The 16,179-nt window shown below is 45.9% G+C and overlaps 1 protein-coding gene across 6 annotated transcripts in view; it reads right to left on the bottom strand.

The window, feature by feature from the left end:
• TUB (TUB bipartite transcription factor) overlaps positions 1–16,179 on the bottom strand; it is a 131,247-nt gene that overhangs the window by 12,768 nt on the left and 102,300 nt on the right. For 4 of the 6 annotated variants that reach the window (XM_081182752.1, XM_081182753.1, XM_081182757.1 and 1 more), the window contains exons 4-5: positions 15,889–16,023; positions 893–1,057 (exon numbers count right to left, since the gene is read on the bottom strand). In XM_081182752.1, the coding sequence (XP_081038878.1) occupies positions 893–1,057; positions 15,889–16,023 (300 nt within the window). The remainder of the gene's footprint in view (positions 1–892; positions 1,058–15,888; positions 16,024–16,179) is intronic. The other 2 variants (XM_081182755.1, XM_081182756.1) reach the window with 1 other exon arrangement.

A 16,179-nucleotide genomic window follows, 5' to 3' on the forward strand; every position in this document is an offset into this window, starting at 1 on the left:
ACCAGCTCATTAAAAAATAAAATAAAAAATACAGCACATCTGAGTTAGAATAAACCCAGATTTGACTTCGGGGGGGGGGGAAGCAATTTATGATACACTGTGAAAATAGGATGGGAAATAGGATGCTATTTTATTGAAAAACAAGCTGAAGACCCGCCTATTTGAAAAGTAGGTAAACCCTCACCTTCCCACAACCAACCTCATATTTTTTTAGTACTCTGCTCCCCACACTCCTATCATTTAGGCCTTGGCCTCAGAAAGGAAGGGCAGAGCCTAGGCTGCTTTTCCAACCCTGGCCTTGAATTCTGCTTCTTCAAACTAATCTTAGTTGCAAGGTCCTCTAAAACAGTAAGGAAATCTTCTCTCCTTCCTAAACCTGTTGTCTGAAGGTGGGTCAAAACACTGGAAATGTAATACCCATTTCTAAAGCAAAGCTGTTTCGTGCTGGAATGGGTTACCTTGGAACCTTGACTGAATGAGAACCAAGCTAGTCCTTACCTCAGTAGTATTAACTAGCCGTACTCTGGCAACTATTTGGGGGAGCATATTATGAACTGGTTTTTAGTAATATATATATATATATATATATATCACAGTATTCTGGAGTTGGAAAGGACCCTGAGGGTCATTTAGTCCAACCCCATGTAATGCAGGAATCTCAAGTAAAGCATCCATGACAAATGGCCATCCAATCTTGAATGGTGGAGACACCACCACCTTCCAAGGGAGTCCATTTCATTGTCAAACAGCTCTTGCCATCAGAAAGTACCTCCTGATGTTTATTTGAAATCTCTTTTATTGTAACCTGAATCCACTGGATTAGGTGACCTGTAATCAAACCGAGTAGAACCAACAGCCAGCAGCATCAGCAGCAAGTTTCATGGTTCCTTACCTTTCTTCTGCATTGTCAGTCTAAGGTCCTGTGTCCCTTGTTGTTGACTGGTAGCTATTGTCTCACCATCATCCTCATCTTGGCAAGCCTCTCCAACAGTAAGTATTTGAACTTGGCTCCCTACTTCCTGTACATCATCTTGAAAAGCGGCCGGACCATCAATTCCTATCAAGCAGAAAAAGTCAAACAACAGTGTCACTATCCAGAGACAATATGTGTTTTTCAACCTTTGACCACGGCATACCTAAGAAGTCAAACCTGGCAGCCATCTTTAGGTATATTTAAATAAGAAACATAGTTTTCATACAAAAGAGTGCTTGCTTCCTGTTGCTTCCAGGGGTCTGGCTCTAGATCAGTTAGCATGGAAACTGTTATCTAGAAGAGTACTGAAAGAGCAATGTTATAGGACGTCCTTTCACAGAGCACTTGCCTTTAGAATGGCACCTCAAGTGGCCTAAAACTACCATTGTAACCAAAAGAGATTGGTCACATCTGCCTGGGCTGCAGGAGACCCTGGATAAGAGGCAGGCAGTGGTAGGAAATGGCCGCCCATGCTTTTTTTTCTTGGCATGAGGAAGAGGCATGTGGAATTATCACTGCTTCCTGCCTGACATTTGGAGCTTCCAGGTTCATGGCAGGCAAAGACAGAAGGTGCTTTGGCTGTAGGCTGGGGAGGAACAGATTGAGTGTGTCACCTGCCTGCACAGCCACTGGATATGGAAGGCTAGCCCCACCCACATAGCTGCTTAAAAGACCACAATATGGAACGACATAAAACAAGGATTGGATGCGTTCCGACAATCCTCCAAACCAAACTCAGAACTGAAATGTAAAGGTAACAGTTCATGTCACTCCCTTTGAGAAAAAAGCTTGCTATAGTGACAGAAAATCAAAACAAAATAGAATTATGTGCAATTCAGCTTTTGATTTTATGCTTGCATGTACAAAATGTTGTGCTTGTGTTTACTTATTTGTCAGCCCTCTAAAAATCATTTTTGAATTGATATAAGCTGTAATATTTCAATTTATTTGCATAATGGTTTACATGCTTCCTGTTCTGTGCGGTTCAAAATTAACTACCGGAGACAGAAACTGCAGAGCACTAGGCAGAATTGGCTACTATTTCAAAATGTCAATATTTTAATAATGTCTCTTGCAAAGATGATCACAAATGGGGATTGGGGGGAGCAAATCAGAACTGGGCAAACATTGCCTAATTCCCTCCTTGGATATTAGCATTAATTTGCATCATCCATTTTACTTTCCTGTGATCACGCAACTTTATTATTTCTCACATACTATCAAAAGTAAATAAAAAAATGTTAATGTTGAATTTCTGCACACTAGAAATTGGCACTTAAGAACTGGCAACAAAGAATTAAATTGGCACAAAAGTGCATTATGCTTAAGCCTGCAAAATGTATGCAGAAAAGCTTTTTAGGGAGACAATTATGTGCACTATAGCCACAATAATTCTGCAAGTAACTAATGAAGCAAAGGTAGCCATGGGAACTAATTCATACTTTACAAGGCAGATTTTCCTTGCAGTTCCCTTTAAGCACTTTCCTTTCACTGGATATTCGCCTGAGACAGAGCACTGCATAGAATGGGCCACTGGTGTGACTTAGCATAGCAATTAATTGGGATGGTTTCGCACACTCATTAAGCCAGGCATCTTCTCTGCACGGTGAGAGAACAGACATGCATACAACGTAAAATGCGGTGTGGGTGGGTGGGACACACGTGTGCATCTGTTTCTGTTTGTGCCCAACTTAAGAGGGGAAAGGGTCACACCATCAAACACAGAAATGTGCCACCCATAGCCTTTAACATACTAGTTATGCACCAATATGCTGATTCCCATCCAGAATGTCATAGCCTTCATTTGAAGAGCGCTATCTACAATTTAATATCCAGAGGGATTCTAGAGTGAGCATCACTTATTTATATATCATTTATATTTATTTTCATGGGGGCTGCTGCTGAACTGTAGCTTTGATACAGTTCAATACCGTATAATTGTTCTTTTACTGTTTTTAATTGCTTTGGGTGGGCATTTGCACAGAAAAGCAGCCTAAGTAAAATATTTAAAAATAAATACATACATACGTTTTGTAGAAAGGCAGTATGGCTACACAAACAAACATTTCTATTGCTCAACAGTGCAAACTCACACATGCTACCCCAAAGTAAGGCAAAACAGAGAGGAAAAAATTGCAATCATCAAACTAGCGATTAAATCAAAATATTTGCAGCAGAAAGCAATACAAAACAGTGGGTTAGAGCTACAGATAGGAGTAATTCTGCCAGTGACGCTCTGCCAGTTGTACGCGAACTACTCGGAGAAATTGTGTGGCACTGAACAAGCCCCTGTAGAAGGGTTTGTATGACACCCTGGGCTAGCACTTATCTTGGGACCTTATGCAAGGGATTACGCAATGTCTTGTACAAACAGAAGCACACCTCTGCATTTCAGTCCTCATAAAGGAATCATGTGCTAAATCAGTCTGTCTATCGATCTAGATACAAGCAGAACTGAAATATTATAGCTACATGCTAGATATTTCATGATGACTCCTAGATATGTGTGTGTGTCCCCCACGAGAGGTCCAGAGGGCAGCAACACAAGAACGGGCCTTTTCTGCAGTGGCTCCTCATTTGTGGAATGTTGTCCCCAGACAGGCTCCTCTGGTGCCTTCATTATATTATCTTCATTATATATCTTTAGGCACATGATAGCCATGTTCAAATATATAAAAGGATGTCACATAGAGGAGGGAGAAAGGTTGTTTTCTGCTGCTCCAGAGAAGCGGACACGGAGCAATGGATCCAAACTACAAGAAAGAAGATTCCACCTAAACATTAGGAAGAACTTCCTGACAGTAAGAGCTGTTTGACAGTGGAATTTGCTGCCAAGGAGTGTGGTGGAGTCTCCTTCTTTGGAGGTCTTTAAGCAGAGGCTTGACAACCATATGTCAGGAGTGCTCTGATGGTGTTTCCTGCTTGGCAGGGGGTTGGACTCGATGGCCCTTGTGGTCTCTTCCAACTCTATGATTCTATGATTCTATGATTTCTCTTTAACCAGGCCTTTGGCTGATTAACATTTGATGGTCTTTTAAATGTGTTTTTGTTCTTGTTTTTATTATGTATTTTGGGTTCTCATTTTGTAATTTTTTGTTGTTAACCAGAGGAAGGGTAATAATAATAATAATAATAATAATAATAATAATAATAATAATATCTCTTGATAATGGCTGCAGTGTCCAATGAGTTTTCAGAAGGAGGATGGAAAGAAGAGCAGAAAAAGCTGACTCTCATCCATTCGCTTCCTGTCCTCTGCTCTGACAGTAACCAGCTGCTACTGTAGCTTTCCTAACAGAACTACAGGAGTCAGGGGGTTCTAACTGCATCTGTCCATCCTAACAAGCAAGAGACATGACCACAGATCCAAAACACAATCCAGCCAGGAAAAGGCACCTGAGGAGGGTGCAGAGCAGGGCCAATGAGGGCCTCAGCCAGGGGATAGGGGCCCAAGTCCAGAGGCCCAGAGCCTGGCAGACCAGATTCAGGCCCTGGGCCAGATGTTCCCCATCCCTAGTGAAGGTATTTCCCCCTGTTGGAAGTCAAGATGAAATTGTGTGTGTGCGCAGTTTCAGCTCCGCCGTAATGTATGTAAACCTACAAACAAAGCCAATTGGCCTCATCGGATGTGTAGTTCATAGCTCTTTCCCCTGGGATATTTATTACATTCAAAGGCCCAGTGTATACAGCGGAGTCACATCTGCGCATTAGAATTCTGAAGTGCTGCTGAAAAGCCCACATCATCGCCAACCCTGCTGGAAAGTTGGCACTGCTATACATCAAAGAAACACTGGCCTGCTTTGAAATTAAGAAGAATGATAGGAGGTTAGGAGTAAAAAGAAGACACCAATTCTTTTTTAAAAAGACAACTTATTTTGAAGTATAGCTAACCAAAATGACACTGTAAAGGCTTTCATTTAATCCAAACCACGACTCTCCAGAGATTCACATTTGAAAAGTGAACAGGAGAAGTAGCCGGATAATGATCTGAATTCCTTGCTCGTTTAAAAAAACCCCACCTATTTCTTTGAGAATAGAGCCTATTTTTAGCTAACTCTTACCGACAATTGTGCAAGGAACATGGCACAGTTAGCCTTGCTTTATCTGATCTGTAATCCAATGTCCCTTTTTAGCAACTGAAGTTGGGCAAAAGTTTGTACCTTATTCTAAATGAAGGCAGTTAAATCCTTATAGCAGATTGAATGATTTATGGTTACTAACTTTCCCAGTTAAACCACAATCCCCTGAGCTTCTGATATTCAGAGGTAAACTGCCTCTGAGTCTGGAGGTGCCACAATCAGATGCTGAGGGCAAAGAACAGGGGATCACCATCCCATGCCCTAATGCTTCCAGAGGCATCTTCCTGCATGGTAATAGAGAAGAAGTTTCAGAATGCATGGAACTGGTTGGGTCTAGCAAGCCTATTCATGTCTATTCAGAAGTAAGACTCATTTAGGGGTCTAATGGGACTTACTCCCAGGTAAACCTGTACAGGATGGAAACCTAGGGCTTTCTGCAACTGGTTTGGATAGGAGACTTCTGCTGTCCCATCTCTATGCAATTTATGTTCCCCACCTCCTGTATTATTATCTCTCTCTCTCTCTCTCTCTCTCTCTCTCTCTCTCTCTCTCTCTCTCTGTGTGTGTGTGTGTGTCTTACCCATTACTAATATGTTTACCTTTGCCCCCTGCATACCTTCCTAATTCTGTCATTTGGTTTATTTTTAATAAAGTTTTGCATACATACAGCAAGCAGCAGTTCTGGAGTAAACTATTTTTATCAGGGAAATGGCAGTGGCAGGGAGACCTAACCCTCTCTCCCACACCATGGTCCCAATCTGGATCTCTCACACAAACACACCAAAATATTTGTGAAGAGATTCAATCATGGATTTCTATTGACTTGTCTGGGTTTGATCATTGCTAGATTTTTTTTTTAAGTTGGTTTCTTTTTGGATTTGGAATCTGGCTCAACTATTAACTGGACTTCTGTCAGTAGGGGAAATTGCCTTGATGGCTCTTCTGGTACAAGAGTAGTCTGTTCCTACTATTCAGCTGTCTACTCAGGCACAAGACATCTTTTGCACTCATCCCTTTTGGATAGTTGCCCTGGCTGAAAGGAGGAGGATTTCATTGTTGCTGAACTTGCACCCTTAAGAAGGCAACCTGGCAACAGTCATTCTAATTCATTTCTGCATGTTTCTGAGATAAGGCATAAATGTCAGAGGGAATTAACGAATTTGTTCTGGTCTGGATGTGCCCTTGAAGTTGGGGTACCATAAAGCTTGCCCCCATCTTAGTTGTTGTAAATAATAAGAACATGTCCATTTGCCATAGTAGAGGGAAACTACTGTACTGGAATTGCAATCTGCTCAGTTACAATTCTGGAACACCACTCTTGGGATTTCAAGTGTGCATTTTAAGGAGTTTACAGCCACGTAAGGAGTTAACAAGTTTTCTTGTTGTCTGGATTTTGTAATTCCCTGTTCTTTCCAAAGTAGCATGCTCACGACTGACTGAGTTTGAAATAGAACTAATTTCAGAAATCATAATCACTACAGCTAAATTGCTCTGAGGTCAAAAGGACAATTTTAATGTGTCATCTTACATCCATGGCCACGACTAACTGGATTTGCAGGACTCCAAAGCATATATTTAATCAGCGATCTAGCAAGGATGGCATTATAATCATATAGCTGAGACAAGGTAATGTTTGTGCTTGAAAATTATTGCAATTATTATTTTCCTGCCTATGAAATGGAGACTTAAAAATAGAAGAAGAAAGCAGGGTTTCTATTAATGTGCATTGTGAGGGCTGGATATCCTTAATTCTAATGAGAGCTTTTATGCACTGCACCAAAGCAATAGCTCTTTATTGGCCTGTAAGTACACAGGGAATGCAATCACAAGCAATTAGCTGCATCCAGTAACTAACCATTTCTCTCTCATTTTATGAAAGTGCAGCTTCGTTATGCCTAATATTTCCCTGGTGTTCATCTTTATCACATTGTCCTGAATGCAATGTCATCAGCCATGAAGCCACTCAGAAAACCATCGGTTTTTACATTTAAGGTTCTGCATTCAGTTATTACAAGAGAGACTTTGAGTACTGCTCATGTATAATTCAATAGTTTACAGCTCGGAATTAGCTGATAATTCATAAAACCTGGTTTACTTTTAGCCCAACGAGATTGGCCTTACTATGAAATGGGAGTCTTACATCATCCAAATGAATGAAAACCCTTTAGGAACATGCTGTTTTCGAGTACAGCTGAATTCTAACAGCACACCGAAGGGTCCCACCAAATAGGGGATACAGCGCATATGATATACAAAATAATTTTTGTGCAAACTCTCAGCCATTAGAATTCTACCAGTTACTGAACTCCCAAACTATGCATTCCTACTGTATCTGTAAGTTATCAAAGTGAACTGTGACCATAAATAAGTAAATGGACACCAAAAGCAAAATCGTGGAAGGGAAATTCCCATTCTCTTAGATCCTAGTTAACAGTTGTGGGGGTGAGACATTTTAAGTGTGGTGGGGAGGACTCACTATAGCACGTTTGGAGCTGCACAAGCAAGAGCCCTTTTAAAACAAATGAAGTCTACTAATCAGGTGACTGGTGGGGATGATAAGGATTGTGGTGGAGGGAAATAACTGAGCTAACAGCACAATGTTAGCTCTCTGCACAGAGCACTGGATGCTGGCCGGTCCACAAAGATGCAAGACACATTTGCCTATGCACATGCAACCTCATTTGATTTACGATAGAGACCTACTTCCATGCTGATAGAAGCCCTCCAATCAACTGGAGCAACTGAGACACTAACACGCAACTGATATATAATAAAATTAAAATGCTAGTCCTAGCCCCAAAATGTGTGAAGAAAAATCTCCAGAAAATGTTTGCATAGTTGTTGTTGTTTTTCCCTTCTCCACCTTTTCCTGATATTAGACTGTGAAATTTTAAAAACCGGGAACATGACTTATTAGCCTGATGTGTGGTTTTATGCTCTTGAGCAGATGGGTGCTACTCTGATGAAGAACATTGGTCAGGGTTGGCAGAGGAATATGCCCAAGGAGCCAAGTCCAAAATGTATTGGATATTAGACTTTTTATCCTACTCCTTTGCATCCTACTCACCCCCACCCCCCAAAAAAATATCTCACTGCCTGTAAATCTTACTGTCAAAAAACAGAGTGCAAATTGGGGGGGAAGTCCTAAAATATTTTACGCAAACCAAAAATGTTAGTTACAGTATATACATTCATTAATACTAATACGTAAGCTTAATAAAAATAAATATGATCAAAACAACACATATCTAATCTGCTCATCCTTAAAAGCACGGCTTGTTGTTTTCAAACAAAAATCACAAACATTTGTCTCTAAATTTATTTGAGAAATACAGACTAGGCATTCACAGTTCTTCCTCATTAAGCGTGGTATCATTTTTTAACCAAAACCTTAAATCCAGTCCAGCTGAGGTAAACACTACTTTCACAGACAATATCTTTTTTTTAAAAAAAAGCTAATTAATTGGGTCTAGATTTAATTAATTAGGACTACAGCCATTTTGACCCAGAACTGCCACTGCAGTGAGAGAAAATGCCACACTGGAGAGCACCTGCAGCACTTGGCTCTGTCCCGAGAGATTTGTAAGAGGGGCCTTTCATGACCGAGATACACAAAAATCATTCAATCAGCATTTTGTATGGACGATTGTATATAGAGTTAGAGAATACACTAGCGCTTCAGCTAAAATGAATAGCCTTTTCAAATTCAGAAATCAAGTGAGTGCTTGTTTCCTAAACCATGCCAAATATAATCTCATTCCTCTGCATAAACTAGGTAGATTTCCAGATAATCAGAAGATTTTGGAAAAGCAGGTGTACTGCCTATACAGGGTATCTCTGCCTTCTGGCACACTACGGAAGACAGCACTTCGCAAGTCTGCACTCCTGATGCACAATTTTTCAAGACTGAGGTGTACAAACAGCCCCTTCTAGATACAAGTTCCAGACCAAGGGCTTAGCAGGGCAGCATCGATAGCACAGCTGAAAAAAGGGCCAGCAGTATGGGAACCTTGGGTGTACACTGACTAAAGGGCAAAGTAGAGAGCATTTGTCATTCATTTTGCCCTTCCGTTGTTGAATTTTCTTTAACTCAGGGCATGGATAGGCAAACTAAGGCCCGGATCTGGCCCAATTGCCTTCTAAATCCGGCCCGTGGATAGTCCGGGAATCAGCGTGTTTTTATGTGAGTAGAATGTGTCCTTTTCTTTAAAATGCATCTCTGGGTTATTTGTGGGGCATAGGAATTCGTTCTTCTTCTTTCCCCAAAAAAATATAGTTGTCCCCCCCCCCCAAGGTCTGAGAGACAGTGGACCGGCCGCCTGCTGAAAAAGTTTGCTGACCCCTGCACAAGAACATAAGAAGGGGCCTGTTAGAGCCATCTTGTCCAACATGTGTGAGAGAGCTAAATCAGGACTGTGGTATATTGAGGTGTGGGAGCCAACACTTTGCCATGGTCCCTATTAGAATGACTAACCAACACCTAAGTATTCACCTTGTGGAGGCTGGGGGATTCTAACGGAGACAAAGAGGGGAAGCCCACCTCTTCCCAACACCACAGGTCTGATCCAGTTTGCTAACCACACAGGCTATTTGTTATTTGAAAATCAACTATGCATGGGGTACCTGTGTGACAAACGTCACATCTAACTTGGCCCTTGGGATTGCCAAGGTTGTGACAATGAATGCTGGGCATGTGCATCACCCAGATCAGTGGGGTCTGTCACATGTCCTGTTCTGTTTATCACAGGCACCAACTGTGCTCAGAAAATGAGCAGATCCTTTGCTCTTCATTCACACACAGACACTGGCAGAGTGACTGGCAGAGTGACAGATGACTGGCAGAGTGGAGCTTCACGTCCATGTCTTCATGCACAACATGCTGCACATGGAGAAATAGGTACCATGGCGATGCAGTCAAGCAGCCCAGTCTGAAAGCCTCTTGACAGTCCACCCCCATATCCACAAAGGTGAACCCAAATATCTACTAGCAAACACTGGCCTTTATTATGTGGAATAGGAAAATATGTTCCCAAAAATGCAATCGATGAAATAAATCAATAAATACAAGCACTTGGATACAGCTGTATCTAGGCTTTCCATGCTAGATGGAATGGGCAAAAAATGCCATTAGAACAAGCCAGAGGAACAGTCCTATTGACATTCAGCAGGCACTGACTTTGTTATTATTTAGACACTAGCTTAAAATACAGTTGTTTGCCTAAGTTTTTGATAATTTCTAATGTGTGGCTGTGATTTGGGGCTGATCTGCTGCGTCTGATGGATTTTGTTAATTTTGCTCATTGTGAATGGACTCTGTTTTCATATGCTTTTATTGTTTCCCGCCCAGAGAGGCTATAATTTTTTTTATTAAAAATACATAAATACTGAATAACTACACTCTGTGTTATGTAGTGTAGTTTCACCCTGGGCCAACAGGGGGATACTGTATATAGTTTTCACTCAGGTCTGTAGATAGTTTTCACTCAGGTCCGCGGCAGTTAGTTTAGGCGGGAACTCTGGGCTGTTGTGGTTACAATGTTGACAGCCGGCTGCCTATAAATACAGGCCGGCTGAGCTGTTCGCAGTTAGTTCTATTCCAGCTTATCTTAATAAAGAGCTACTTGAAGAAATCGCTGTGCCGGCTGCTATGTCAACCCACTATTTAACACTGGCGACGAGGATGGGATAGATGGACATCAGAGCACAGCCAGATGCGGCCAGCCTCTGAACTGAGCTGAATCACAGAGCGAAATCACTGAGCGAAATCACTGGGCAGAACCAATTCAGAGCTGACTGTTCTGGCTAGAGCACTGTGTTCCATCCATCGCCCTTCACGCCGGCATCGGAATCATGGCTTCACTTGTGCCTCTACCGCCGTTTGCGCCAGCCTCTGAGTCATGGGACTCCTACCTCGCTCGGTTCGACTGCTACCTCCAAGCCAACGAGCTGACAGCAATATCAGTGGATCGGAAGCGGGGCCTATTTCTCAGCCTCTGTGGGCCTGAGGTATTTGAGACGGCCCGAGCATTGGTTGCGCCTGAAGCAGTCCAGGCAACACCATGGGACACGATCCAAGAGAAGCTCCGCAACCACTACGCACCAAAGCCGTCCTAGATTGCTGCCCGCCATGCGTTCTACCACCGGAACCAGGCAGAGGGGGAGTCAATCAACAACTACGCCACCGCCCTGCGACAGGCTGCAATGCACTGTGAGTTCCGAGACTTAGACGATGCCCTGATGGATCGAATCGTCTGCGGAGTCCGGGGCATCCATCTGCAACGGCGTCTCCTAGCCAAGCCAGACCTCACGCTACAGAAAGCCATTGAGGAGGCTGTGGCCTCAGAAGCTGCTGAACGCTCCGCCCAGGAGATCCGCAAGTCCAGCAGCCCGCGTCTTGCTAGGGGGCCAGTTCCGGTGCATCATGAAGAGGCCAGCAGTGATGAGGCATCCTCCAGTGAAGACGATGACGTGCACCAGACAAAGCGGGAGTGCCGGAAGCTCCAACAGAAGTCCAAGGGCCAACCGGAATGTGCTGGCTGCGGAGGTGACCATTCCCGTGCCAAGTGTCGATTCAGAGACGCCATCTGTAGGAGGTGTTCCAGAAGGGGCCACATCGCTAAGGTCTGCCGATCGGCTCCGTCTGACACCCCCCCCTTCATCGACTCGCAAGTTCAAGTCTTCACTCCAGTCCGCCAAGGAAAGTTGTTTCGCTCTCACCAACTGCCGCTGCCCGTCTGGAACCACGATTGGCCAAACCGACTCGTCTACGCGACGCAAGCTGAACGTCACGGTGCTCATTGAAGGAGCTCCATGTGACATGGAGATTGACACCGGGTCTGCCCTGTCCGTCGTGTCATGGAGCACCATCAAAAGACTGGTACCCAGAGTATCCAAAAGGCAACTCGACTCTCACCGCGTACACCTGAGAGACTACCAGGGAAACGACATTCCCGTGGTTGGCGTTGGCCGGTTCCGGATCGCCTTCAAGGATTTTTCGGGCCTGCTCCGGTTGGTGGTGGTCGAAGGTCAGCGGCCAAGCCTCCTAGGGCTAGACTGGTTTGATGCCCTCGGCCTGGAAGTCACCGGCATCAACTGCATCTCTAACGCAGAGACTGAGGGTCTGGTCAAAGACTTTGCCGAGGTTTTTGACGGCACCTTGGGACAATATACTGGTACGCCCATCTCCTTTAGCCTTGATCCACAAGTCGCCCCCATCAAGCTTAAGCCACGCCGGGTTCCCTTTGCTCTCAAGGCTAAGGTGGACGAACAACTGGACAAACTGATCGCCCAAGGAGTTTTGGAGCCCGTTGACCACGCAAAGTGGGAAACCCCCATCGTCACGCCTGTCAAGCCAGATGGGTCGGTGAGAATCTGCGCTGACTACAAGTGCACAATCAACAAGGCACTTCAGCAGCACGCTTATCCGGTTCCTGTTGTCCAACACCTGCTGCATTCCCTGGGTGAGGGTAAGGTCTTCGCTAAGCTGGACCTTGCCCAAGCCTATCAACAACTGCCAGTCGATGATGCCACTGCTGAAGCACAGACGATCGTCACCCACCGGGGGGCATTCCGTTGCCGCCGGTTGCAGTTCGGGGTGAGTGTGGCTCCTGGCATCTTCCAAAGCCTTATGGAGCGTCTCCTGCAAGGGCTTCCGGGCATGGTACCATATTTTGATGACGTCTTGGTGTCTGCAGACTCACACCAGCAGCTGTTCGAGCGCCTCCGTGCCGTGCTGACCAGGTTCCAGGAGGCCGGGCTCAAGGTAAAGAGGGAGAAGTGCCTGATTGCTGTTCCACAGGTAGAGTTCCTGGGCTATCTTATCGATGCCTCCGGCCTTCATCCAACCACATCCAAGATCCGCGCTATCCAGCAGGCCCCCACCCCAAAGGACAAAACGGAGTTGCAGGCATTCCTGGGGCTGCTGAACTTTTATAACATGTTCCTGCCCCACAAAGCCACAGTGGCTGAGCCTCTTCACCGACTCCTTAGCACTAAGACGCCTTGGGCCTGGGGTCATCGAGAGACGGCGGCCTTCAACGCGGTCAAGGCTCTCCTTTCTTCAGACAGTGTGCTGGTACAGTACAGTGAATCCAGGCCGCTGGTCCTTGCCTGCGACGCCTCACCTTTTGGCATCGGTGCTGTCCTTAGTCACCGTTTTCCAGATGGAAGAGAAGCACCGCTCGCCTACTTTTCCAGGACACTATCTCCGACGGAACGGAATTACAGCCAGCTCGACAAGGAGGCATTGGCACTTGTGGCTGGAGTGAAGAGGTTCCATGAATACCTCTATGGCAGGACTTTTGACCTCATCACTGACCACAAGCCACTCCTGGGCCTCCTCGCCGGTGATCGTCCAACTCCACCGGTCCTCTCACCACGCATGCTGCGATGGACTGTTTTCCTGGCTGCCTACCACTACCGGCTCATCCATCGCCCGGGAAAATCGATGGGCCATGCCGACGCCCTCAGCCATTGCCCTCTTCCAGCATTTGTGGAAGACCCGGCTCCAGCTTCATCGCTCCTTCTGATTGAGGATCTTCCGGCAGCGCCTGTATCGGCTGCCACTGTGGCCTCCGCGTCTGCCCAGGATCGCACCATCAGCCGGGTGCTCAACTGGGTGTGGAGGGGGTGGCCACAAGGGCCTTTTGCATCGGAGTTCCAGCCCTTCGCAACCAGACAACATGAACTCTCAGCTCATCGCGGCTGTCTGCTGTGGGGAGACCGCGTCGTGATTCCCCAGGGACTCCGTCAGCGCGTCCTGGAGGCTCTGCACGTTGGCCACCCGGGAATTGTCAAAATGAAGGCGTTGGCTCGGTGTTACGTTTGGTGGCCTAATATGGACGATGCCATCACTGCCTGGGTGTCCGCCTGTCACGCGTGCCAAGAGTCGAGGCCTGCACCACCGGCAGCTAAGGGACACACCTGGGAGACGCCAAAGACACCCTGGTCGAGGGTGCACATCGATCTGGCTGGCCCCTTTCACGGCCGGACCTTTATGGTAGTGGTGGACGCCTATTCCAAATGGCTGGAGGTCGCCCTGATGCCCTCCACCACTACCGAAGCTGTCATCCGGGTGCTGCGAGGCCTGTTTGCAACGCATGGGTGTCCTGATGTCCTTGTCTCTGACAACGGACTGCAGTTCACGTCAGGCACGTTTGAGCGGTATCTTTTGGGACTGGGCATCCGCCATGCCCTAACGGCACCTTTTCATCCATCCAGCAATGGGCAAGCGGAAAGAATGGTGCGCTCGACAAAAGAGGCACTAGCGCGCCTGGACCGGGGAGACTGGCATGAGCGGGTCGCCGAATACTTGTTCGTGCAACACATCACTCCTCATGCAGCCACAGGGAGGAGTCCTGCTGAACTGCTTATGGGCCGCCGCCTCAGGTCACCGCTCGACCGGCTACACCCAGACTTTGCCGTGGCTGAACCCCCAGGCTGTGCCAACGCACCACGGTCATTTGTCCCAGGAAACCAGGTCTTTGCCCGGAACTATGTGGGGGACATCCCGTGGGTGCCAGCCACAGTAGTGGGAGTCACTGGACCTCGCTCGTACCAGGTGGCACTCGAAGACGGACGTTTGTGGCGACGGCACATAGACCAGCTTAGGCGCAGGGTTGGCGACTTAGACACTACCGAGGTGCCCCCAACTGCGCTTGCGGCTCCAGAAGAGACACGTACAGATGGCGAGGCCCCACCTACACCTCCCTCGCAAACTGCCAGCGTGGAGCCGAACCAAGCCGTCTCAGAACAGACTCAGACCACTCCACTTGCGGAGGCTCCACCCACAGCAGCGGATCCAGGGGAGTTGGTTCCAACGCCACCTAGGGTCGCACCACAGCCTCAGCGAGAACTGGGTGGCCCTCCGGACTTGGCTACCAGTCCCCGGCGGTCTGGCAGAGTTTCCAAGCGCCCAACTCATTTAAAGGACTACGTTGTTGGACAGGTATCACTGTTGGTCTAAGTATGGGAAATGTAACCGATATGCTTTTGTGCCTAATTGAACCATTACGCGTAGTGCTGTATATAAGAAAACCATTACGATTGTAACTAACGCCTTATCTCGGTGGGGAGGGGTGTTATGTAGTGTAGTTTCACCCTGGGCCAACAGGGGGATACTGTATATAGTTTTCACTCAGGTCTGTAGATAGTTTTCACTCAGGTCCGCGGCAGTTAGTTTAGGTGGGAACTCTGGGCTGTTGTGGTTACAATGTTGACAGCCGGCTGCCTATAAATACAGGCCGGCTGAGCTGTTCGCAGTTAGTTCTATTCCAGCTTATCTTAATAAAGAGCTACTTGAAGAAATCGCTGTGCCGGCTGCTATGTCAACCCACTATTTAACACTCTGTATATGTGGCAAGTAGCTAATAAATTTAAAACGTCTCTTTGGAGACTCGGCAGAGAGAGTGTATCTTTTCAAAAGTCTTGAAAACATTTCTAATTTGGATTTGAGTCACTGGGGTTAAGCTAGGATTTTGTGGGCAGCATCCACCAGGGACTTGTTATATTATTGCTTTGTTCCTGGAATCTTGCACTTTGGTTTATACATGTTGTAGCTTGCTCTGAGGCTTTCTGGGAAAGTGGTAAGCATTAAATCCTTACTTAACACCACCAATTAAAGGAGTGGAAACATCAGTACTTGGGTGCACTTGATATCTCAACTGGACAATGCAAACTCCATCTACTGAATGCTTATACATATATATAATATAGGTTTCGGACAATGTGTAGCTTGAATGAAAAAATATGAAAGAGAAAAAAATCACCCCTTGCCATTGTATAAACATATGGTGACTTGTCTCATTCTTATTTAATAATCAGCAGCATGCAGCTAACCTTTGTGCTTCCCCTTTTTCTCCTTTCTGATGTTGCCAGTTTGGCAGCCTCCTGTGGCTGCCTTGGCTTTTTTAGTTGACTTTGGAGCTTGTGACTCTGCTACCACCTTTACGTCCTCTTGCTCAGGTTCCTGTACTGCTGGAAGAGAATCCAGACACCCCAACCAAAAAGAAACACAAAGAGAAAAACAGAGGAGAGAAGAAATGAGAAACCTATGAAGCCACAAGAAGTGAGCAAGCAAGCAGGCAGATTGTAAAAGTATTTATATATATATCAAGTCAGTTCCAGAGA

Source organism: Podarcis bocagei (genome assembly GCF_964188305.1).
Source record: "Podarcis bocagei genome assembly, chromosome: 1".
NCBI classification, from domain to species: domain Eukaryota; kingdom Metazoa; phylum Chordata; class Lepidosauria; order Squamata; family Lacertidae; genus Podarcis; species Podarcis bocagei.